The sequence below is a fragment of the Leuciscus leuciscus genome, assembly GCF_965113295.1.
Source record: "Leuciscus leuciscus genome assembly, chromosome: 21".
Taxonomy (NCBI): domain Eukaryota; kingdom Metazoa; phylum Chordata; class Actinopteri; order Cypriniformes; family Leuciscidae; genus Leuciscus; species Leuciscus leuciscus.
The window spans coordinates 31,162,774-31,172,757 of NC_138745.1; the positions used below are offsets into that span (position 1 = coordinate 31,162,774).

Sequence of the window (9,984 nt, forward strand, 5' to 3'; positions counted from 1 at the left end):
AAAAAAAAGAAAAGAAAAGAAAAGAAAATACTTTTAAGCAAACTTTTAGTCATAATGGTGTTGACTTGTATTCTCGGGGTGCAAGAATTCAAAGAATAAACATTTAGTGGAAGTGATTTTTTTGTTGTTGTGGTTTCCAGTGAAGGATCCAGCGTGTTTTAGGCAGCGGCTAAAAGGATGCAAATAATATGAAGAGAACAGCATGATGGAGAATCTGAAAAACCTCTGTGTTTGTAATCAACATTTTAAACTGGAAAGAAAACTGAAAGAAACTGCTATTCCGTCAGAAGCAACCGAAGCAAAACGCTGTCACGTAGGCCTACAGGTAAGAAGGCTGTTGTCATAGTGTCCCATTTTTACCATAATGGTGTTTAAAGAATAGAAAAATTACGATACCATTTTTAGTGATAAACATACACTCTGTCAATACAACTGTCCATGGGCAGGGGTATAAACATGCAGAAGTATAGTTTCCACAAAAGCCCTCTCAAAAGTCAGACTTTTGCTGATAAATAAATGGGAATTTCGCAGTCCAGGTAAGAGTAAACATTGTTCATTTACATATACTACTGACATGAACGATACAAAGCAGGTTGAAAAATCAGTGAAGCTACCAGCCAACTGATAGAGAACTTCTGCTAGCCAACGCCATTTTATTTATTTTTTTCTTGCATTTGGCTTTTGTTAATCTTGGATCCTGGTGGATCCAGCCCTTTTGAAAAACAATGTAAATTTAGCCCTCTAGAATCTAAAATGTAAAACACAAGATGTCAAACTCCATGTGTATGGAGTGGATTTACCTCTAGTGTTTCTTTGTGCTTGACTTGACCTCTAAAGATTAGACAAATGAGGACAGAATTAATGACTAAATGGGTGTGTAAACTGAGGTTATTTGCCAGAAGAAAGGTCGTTGTGCTGCTCCTGCGTGTATTGATGATGTTACACGATACAGCTGAGCCAATGTACCCAAGGCAACCTTTTTGAGTTTAATCTAATAAAGACACAATATCAAATTACCTCCACATTTTCCACCTCACTGTCAGCAAGAGATATTCTCACAGGTTTAAGTGTGCCTTGACCTGCTATGTTGCATACATATTCCTCTTCAAATACCAACACAAAATACGACAGTCTAGTATATTGTATGTGTATACCTGTCATGCCTTTTAAAATCTCAAGCAAAGAAAGAAACAAAGTTCAATATTTATTGACATTTTACAGTCTGCACTACAAAATAGTGTTAAAGAGTTCTTAAAACTTCTTAATCCGAAGTCTGATCTATATTTAATAATGCATTCATATTTAAAATGTGGAGATTGGGGATTGTCTGAAAGAACGATTGAACAAATCTTATTGCGGTGCATTTATCTATCCACCCCATGTTTTAATAATACATTTCAAAGAATAATTTCTAAGAAATAGCAAGTAATATTGCAATTAACTTGTGAGGGGCATTTTAGTATGCATGTTTCAGAGCCATAACCTCACTCACTAACGCCAGTGTCAGATTAATAAACTTTTGAGTACACTTTCAAGATATGGTGTCAATTTAATACACTTTTGCTAACTCAGCCATTAAATATTCCATTTGAAATCTGAATGAAATGTAGTAATATGTACAGTGGATATAAAAAGTAAAAAAAAAAAAATAATAAAAAAAAATATTAAAGAGAAACTTGGAATAACTAACCACATATGTGTGCACAGTGCACACCCCTGAATACTTAGTTGAAGGGGTTTTTTGTTGTTGAAATGTTTCACTTTGGAATTCACTTTGACATTGTATTATGTTGTATTTTTTACATTAAAGATGCAAAAGTATCTTTGTTTCATGTTTTATATCACACAAACCAGCTGTAGACCTTTTATATCAACTGTAAACAATATAATTTACACACTAAATTAAGGGGAAACTTTAGCACATTGACTCACTACCTGCAACTCCGGCCGTCATTTTCACTCCTAATTTGCATAAAGTTGTGCATTCAACAACTTTTGGAATGCTCTCAGCTCTTTCTCTGCTGTCAATCTCACAATCCACCGTGCAAATGGTTGTGCTCGGCTCTCATAGAGATGAATTGAAAACGCCCGCTCTGCTCTGCTCACGTTAGGGGCTGTGGTGGTAAATGCCCTGACCTTAAAAAATAAATAATGTATTCAAATGGCAGAGTCTAAAGAAAATAGCACTGTCGATGAATAGAACATTATCTGCACTCGATAACCTCTCTTTCCACCCAGCAGTGTAACATCTCTCTTAGCAGGGGCATCAGAGCTGATCTACAGTGGCTGTTTGCCTCCAAACCACATTCAACCTCACACTCATGAACTTCTGCCCACAACAACGCAAATGCATTGAAAGAGTGTTCTAGGTTATTTTCAACCTCATGTAACTGCATATGTTGCATGTTAAGACAATCCTTTCAACTCATCAATTAAAAGGACTGAGAAACAGTAACACAATACAACTTTATATTGTACAATAATGCACTTGAAGTGGAAGTCTGTAGGCATATTTTTGTTAAAGCACTTTCATAATTTAGTAAAAATGTTTGCTAATAAAGTTGTTTAGGTTGTCCTTTTGTGGTGGGACATTTGTAGGTACACACATACACACAACACACACACACACACACACACACACACACACACACACACACACACACACACACACACACACACACACACACACACACACACACACACACACACACACACACACACACACAGAGTATGATTTATAAGCTGTTTTCCTCATAGGGACCAAAAATGATGCAACAAGGACAACAATTTCAGGTATTACTATCCTTGTGGGGACATGTACTGTATATGTATTACATTTAAATATACAATTTTGTGAGTGTGTTTACACAGTATATGCAGATATATGCAAATACTACATTTGTGTTTAATGGTAAAAAAATAAATATATACATATATCACATGACATGAGGGTGATTAAATGGAAGATTTTTCAGTTTAAGTAAATTATGTGTTTTAGACAAACACCTTGCCTGCCATGAATATGTAACTTTATTGTCGAAATTCTGAAAATGTTCTGAAGGAGCATGTTTGAATGTGCATGATGCGCTTCGGCCCTGTAAACATCACTATCTTATTACGTTTAGCTCTAATCCTCAGTCTTTAGAAGATGTTCATGAAGGGAATGATTCTAAGATCCAAACAACAAAGCGTACAAGTCCATCTAAAATTGTCAAAGAAACCGCAAAACGTGCAGTAAGGTTCTTTTAGGAAATACAAACAAATGAATGTAATAAAAATCCCATGTAGTAATATATGGGTAGATGGTTCTACCTGCTGCTTTATTCCATCACTGTCTAAATTAAAACACAGCTGCAAAACTCTAATCCTCTGAACAGCAGGCTTCATTACTGACTCTCTCTATTGATCCAAACTATACAGCTCACAAACAAACATTCATCAGGTATATGTATCTGCGAGGTATGAGACCCATAGAGTGCGGCGCTAAATCCTTGCTCTTCAAATAATCTCTGTATTCCAAATTAGTCTCTTTAGAAACATTTTAAATCATATAAATTGTCCTCAGATCAAGAGTTACACAAAAGAGAAAGTCCAGAGAATGAAGAAAGTCTCTATTATCCTATGGTCTCATTCTTAACAACCTGCATAACACCTCTTACAGCTAGAGTGGTTCCTATTAGTAGGAAACTGTTGGTTGGCATGTGACCTTTTCACATTCATCCTGGTGTGAAAATGAAGCACATTTGAGCTCTGTTCTCTCTTTTGATCAAATCTAGTTATGAGTATGAGGGCGTTTCATCATTTTCTTTTTTTGTTCTCTATTTCTTGCTTGATTGTCTGCATGCCTCCTGTTGATTTCTCGTTATTGCCTTTGCTCAATATAGTTTTATTTTAATATTTTGTATAAAACTGTTCTTGCTTTCTACTTTGTTTTAATTTGCTGTTATTTTATGTTGATTTCTTGATTTTGTGTTTATTTTTTTTGTTATTTTACTTCATTGTTTTGTGTAAAAGGCATTTCAGCTCAACATTTGAGTTTTTCAAGACATTTGATACAGCTTTTCTATCCTTTAATACAGCCTACAGTAGCTATGTGGGATTTTTTTTTTTTTTTTTTTACTTTAGATGGGAATTGGAATTGCTATGTTTATTGTTTATTGTTATTTTCATGTCAAAAGATATTGTTGATAATTTGTTAGAAAGCAGCATTTCTTCCTTCCCTGTTAACTTCTTGTTTTTGTGTTTATTAGTTGTGTGTTCCTTTAATAATTTGTATAAAACTGCATTTTCTGCTCCACATTTATTTGTTGAGTTGATTTATTTGTAGAGTTATTTGTGACATTTGAGCTCCGTTCTTTAGAATCTAATTTTGTGCTATGAGAGTTTTTCCTTCCATCTTTTCGTTCCCTATATGCATAACAGACAGGTAAGTAAACTTTAACAAATCTTTATTGATGCAGAGGGAGGAGAGGTGCGGGAAGGTAACAATGGTGAGTCCATGGCATAAGGAATATCTGATGGTGACTTAGCTGAATGGTGAACAGAGTTCTTTCCTTTGCAGATGCAGATCGAGAAGAGAAGAAACACTAGGCTCTTGTGATGGGTCATTCGTGAATGAACTGTTCATTGCGTCTGTCACGTGACAAATGAACGAAAGACTCGGAAGGTAAAGTAATTATTTATGTTCCCTGTAAATTCTTTTTGACTGCATTATAATGATTTCTTAATTCAGATTATGATCACGATTGCGTAGGTGGATTTGTTCAGGGAATTTGACTGTTAAAAGTATAACATTTAAAGCCACTTGAATGAATGAAATGACTCGAAAAAAGATTTGTTCATTTTGATGAACGAGATCGAACGAGATCGAACAAGAGAGTCAGTAAAATGATCCGAACTTCCCATCACTACTAAGCTCCAGATAGATGATGACTGAAGACAGAAGATGGCTGACAGGATTCAGTGATCTCAGGTGAGTAAGCAGGTAAGTGTGTCTGCGAAATATGGACAAGATCAGACAATGACTGAGTGTGAGGTGTGTGCTTAAATAAGGGTGGCTGAGTGATGATGAATCCGTAACAGGTGTGGGTGATTGCTGAAGGAGTGCAGGTGAGTAGAAGGAGGGATGAAGTGTGCAGAGGTGATAGACTGGTGACTGAGGATTGTGACAGATGACTGAGGATGTGATACCCTATTTTTGCTTTTTGTCATATCTATCTAAACTATCTGTGTGTCTGTTATTCGCATATCTCTCGAACCATTAGTCCGATGGATTTCAAACTTGACAGGTGTCTTGCTACGGGCACAAGTAAGTGCAGTGCCAAGTTTGATGTTGTTTGGATAAGAAATGCAAAATATATAGTTAAATATATCGGTAAAAGAAGCACACATTGACTTTTGCCCCCTCTCACACACACACTGAGTGAGCACAGCATAGGACCAGAGACATACAGGGTTGAAGAAAGCAGCGGCGCTTAAGTAGCGTTTTCTCTGAGTTCACTATGTAGCCTGCTCCCTGAATCGTTGCGCTTATTCATTTGTGGATGTTAACTGAATCTGTAAGTCAGCTACACTGTTTACTTCTGAATATTATATTTTATTCTTGTGCGCTTAACGTCATCGCTACTGTGTAATAGTAGCCTATGCTATTAAATGCTAGTAGTCTATGCACCAACTAAACATATCCTATTCAATGCGTTCACAGTCTCTTTCGTGGCCATCATTTGTGGTAGCCTATTCACAAACTGTTTGCTCAAGCATAGCCTGGTCTCAATGCTAAGTTATTACTGTGTCATGGGCTCTGAAGTTAGCCTGTAACTATGTGATGTTGAATATGCTATGTTATATAGTTGCCCTGCCTATTCAACAGGATAGCTCATGTAGGCTATGCAGGCTTAAACAAGGTTAACTCTCCTCTTACTGATCGTGATGCACTGTAAAAAATGTCTAGCCTCTCCAAGTCAAAATTTTCTAGTGACTGATAACATCTACATTTTTAAATTGGCCCAAGTGCAATTCTTGTTGCAATAGTCTGTTAACATTGGCTCAATGAGAAATAATGAGAAATAATACGTCAGACTAATTGAAAAATTTAGATGTAACCAGTCACTAGAAAATTTTGACTTGGGGATGTATTTCTTTTTTTACAGTGTGGCAAATCCCCATATCCTCACTGTACACCATACCACTTCATTAACTGTATACTACTGTCTACAGTATACACTGCACTATATGTCATATACTGTTTATACTGCACTACCTGTCTATACTGTTCACATTGCACTTTTCTGCATTTTTGCACTTCTGGTTAGACGCTAACTGCCTTTCATTGTCTCTATAATTGTAATCTGCACAATGACAACAAAGTTGAAACTAATGTAAATCTAATCTAATTTAATGTCACCTAATATCACCATTATAAATTGTTTTGCAACCATGTAGTTCAGTTTTCCATATTTATGGTATGTCAGTATCAGCATTTGCTTTCTACCATGCACAAATAAAAATGTCACTGTAACAATGAGCACTCAAACACACCAAACCATCAATTACTAAAAACACACACAAAAACTGATTTTGCACAGGCACTGCACTAGTTTATTTATAATTTTACTTTATTAGGGCCCGAGCACTGATGGTGTGAGGACCCTATTGGAATTGCTCTGTTTTTATTATTATTATTTTGTTAATTTAATGTTGAAATATGATATTGTTGATTATTTGTTCGGAACTAGAGGTTATCTGAGAAATTTGAACACTTTTTTTTTTATAGACTAATTAATTATAGCATTATGATTTTGCAACATACATTCCTTCCTTCCTTCCTTCCTTCCTTCCTTCCTTCCTTCCTTCCTTCCTTCCTTCCTTCCTTCCTTCCTTCCTTCCTTCCTTCCTTCCTTCCTTCCTTCCTTTCCTTTCCTTCCTTCCTTCCTTCCGCACCACTCATGGGTTTATTTTCATTTTTATGTGGAAGTATAACATTGTTTATTGTTTGTTTGATGGGAAATAGGAAGCTGCACTGCAGCTCGACTTGTTTAAAATTCAATGTATTTAGAATAAAAGATGAAATCTGGGTTAGAATGTAAATACATATTTTCTTTAGAGCCATTGCAACACTGCAGGAAAAACAAGATGAAGGAAGAATAGTGCCCTATATCCTACCAAATACATATTTAAACAGATAAACAGCATTGGAAATTGTATTTTCACAATAGATTTCAGGGGGAAAAGGAAGAAAGTTATAAATGTCAGAAAACAGAGGAGATGATACTGTTCTGTGTTGAAAATGAAATACAGAAAGAACCACAGTGAGCATGATTAGGGCTGTGCATCTCTACAACAAAAACAAATCAATACTCTGGACAGATGAATCAAATCGAAAGGGATTCCAAGGGATTGTTGAACGTTCCCTTACTCTGTCCTCCCATTATTTTCCAATCCCTCTGATATCCTTCAGAAATACTACACGATCCACCATACGACCTCGATATATAACATGACAATTGTCCTTCCAAGTGTTTTAGGAGATGAGGAACATCAAATCATGGATAAATCATATTCAACATAACATAACCATTGCACAATGACACAGCAGAAATCCCCTCTTGCACTCAAGTGCATCACCAGCCAGCTCACTCTCATAACCATATAGAGCACATTCTCAAGCCCTCCAGCTCTCAGGTCACTGTAAAATGAAAAATGTCTTTAAAACTCAGCAAGGGAGATTTATTTTTCAGCTAATACACAGAAGCCCTCACTAAAGGCAGCTGGCACACAGGTTCACCTTAGTCATTTGATTTTACGCAGGCATCTGTATTTGTTATTTTTTTCCTTCTTCATAAGATCGCTGGAGGTTCTTTATTATGCATTAAATTGGATTTCTATTCCTGCTGACTGTCTGCACACGTTTGCATAAATCGCATGCCATCTATCCATCTATCTATCTATCTATCTATCTATCTATCTATCTATCTATCTATCTATCTATCTATCTATCTATCTATCTATCTATCTATCTATCTATCTATCTATCTATCATTTAAAATATATTTACACGTGCACTTTAGATTAAAGCACATGTAATTAATCAACAGTTTCAGTTTAAATAATTTTCCCGGACCTTAAAAGAACCAAGAAGTCTTAATATATTATATTATTGCTGGATTTTGTTATTATATAAACTGTATTTCATCTACCCCCATTGAGATTGTAATGATCATTAAAATATTATTTAAAGGGACAATGTGTAGCTTTTTAGGTATTTTATTATCTAAAATCTATATTTTTATTCATAAATATGCCCTCAATGGTGTACAAATACCTATGCCAATGTTCAGACTAATCCTCGTAAACGAAGAATTTATTATCTTTATATACATGGGACGGGTAAGTCCACGGAGGCTTCCATGTAGTTCCGCCATCTTGAAAAACTATAATAGCAGAGAGGGACAAAAAGTACTAGGCCAACGCGTTTCCACAACGCGTTTCGTTTAGAGCCAGCGTCACGTGACTGAAGTCAGCAGAAGCGGAGGAGCAGAGAAGTGAGAGGCGCTTGTCACTGCCGCGGCAAGTTTAAAAGGCTGCACTGCACGGTTATTTATACACCGTTCATTCATACATACATATGAGTCACAGGATAAGGAGTCCTCGTCGTCGAAAAAGTCCAAAATAGATCGTAAAAGGAAACGTGACCGGAGATTACAAAAACAAGGGTTACTGTCAGGATAGCTAATGCAGGAGAAAGCTTTCAAAAGAGACCCTGAAGTTGCCTGCTTTCTTCTCGACAGGTAAGTCAATGTTACAGTCTTAATTACAAGCTTTTTTTTCATTGCTTGGTTGTGTACTTTATTATATAGACAGTCGAACATTTATAGTTAAAAGTTAAACAGGCTCTTTGATGAATAGCAGCTATTGAGTAAAGTAACGTTAGAGAAGGCTCTGATGATGATGATATCTAACAATGCACATACTTCAAAAAATATAACGAGTAAAGAAGGCATTACTACTAATTACCATAGTTAATGTTTTTGACAGTCAGTAGTTCATACTGTAACATTCTTTTTTTCGTTGTTTCAAGTTTCAGTTTGTTTTAAATAACAAACATGTTCACCCGAAGAAAAACTCGAAGTGCTATTATAAGACATCCTGTCATAGCTTTTAGGTACATAACGGCTACCGTAGATGCAACGCGCATTTGAAAAAGTGAGGCGCTGGAGAGCATTATTCGTTTGAATGCAAAATACAATTTCACCACTAGATGGGAGAAATTCCTACACAATGTCCCTTTAAAAATGATCCATGTCATTATCTAATGACTGAATGTTTTATTGAATTCTGTGTAACCGCAGTGCTGATTAATACCTTTTTTTCCAGATCATGATCAAAGTTCTTTTTATTTTTATTTTTTATTTTCAGTAGCTATTCTTGTGGTCTTATCTCTCTGCAGCCTTTGTCAATCAAACACAGCAGTCAACACAGTCTGGCTCAGTCCAGACTGGTCTACAATGGGCTTCTCCAGCTTGGAGCACTGGGTGTCTTTCTCAGTATGGGGAAAGTGTGCAGTACACAAATGTGAGCGAGAAAGAGATAGCCATGGAGTGTCAAGATGAGAGACAAGTTATTGAATTCAGATGTTGAGAAAGGTCAGTAGCTTAGTGAAGTTTCTATGGCATTGTATATGAACTTCTGATATTGTTCATAACATACTGTAAAGTTAGGTTCAAAGATAGAGGATATGTTTTGGCTGGACAACTATTTTCTTTGCTATTGAAAATGATGATCTCCCTGAACTCAAACATTAATTTTCTTTCGGGTTTGTCATTTGGGAAACGGAAGATGAAAGCTAAGAAGTCTCGGATAACTTTATTTCCCTTTTTCCTCTGATATGCATCTATGACAGGACTCCATAAGACAAAACTTAATGACAAATGACAGCTGCACTCGAGCAGCATGAAAACTTGATCATGTTCTCCAGCATGATTTGAG

The 9,984-nt window shown here is 36.1% G+C and overlaps 1 protein-coding gene across 1 annotated transcript in view; it reads left to right on the forward strand.

Moving 5' to 3' along the window:
- The window catches only part of LOC309485643 (uromodulin-like), a gene marked incomplete at its 3' end in the record, with an annotated part of 83,637 nt that extends 74,063 nt beyond the window's left edge, over positions 1–9,574 (forward strand). The window contains exon 8 of the mRNA XM_082152575.1: positions 9,446–9,574. Coding sequence (XP_082008701.1) covers positions 9,446–9,574 — 129 coding nt within the window. The remainder of the gene's footprint in view (positions 1–9,445) is intronic.
- Between the last annotated feature and the right edge of the window lie 410 nt (positions 9,575–9,984).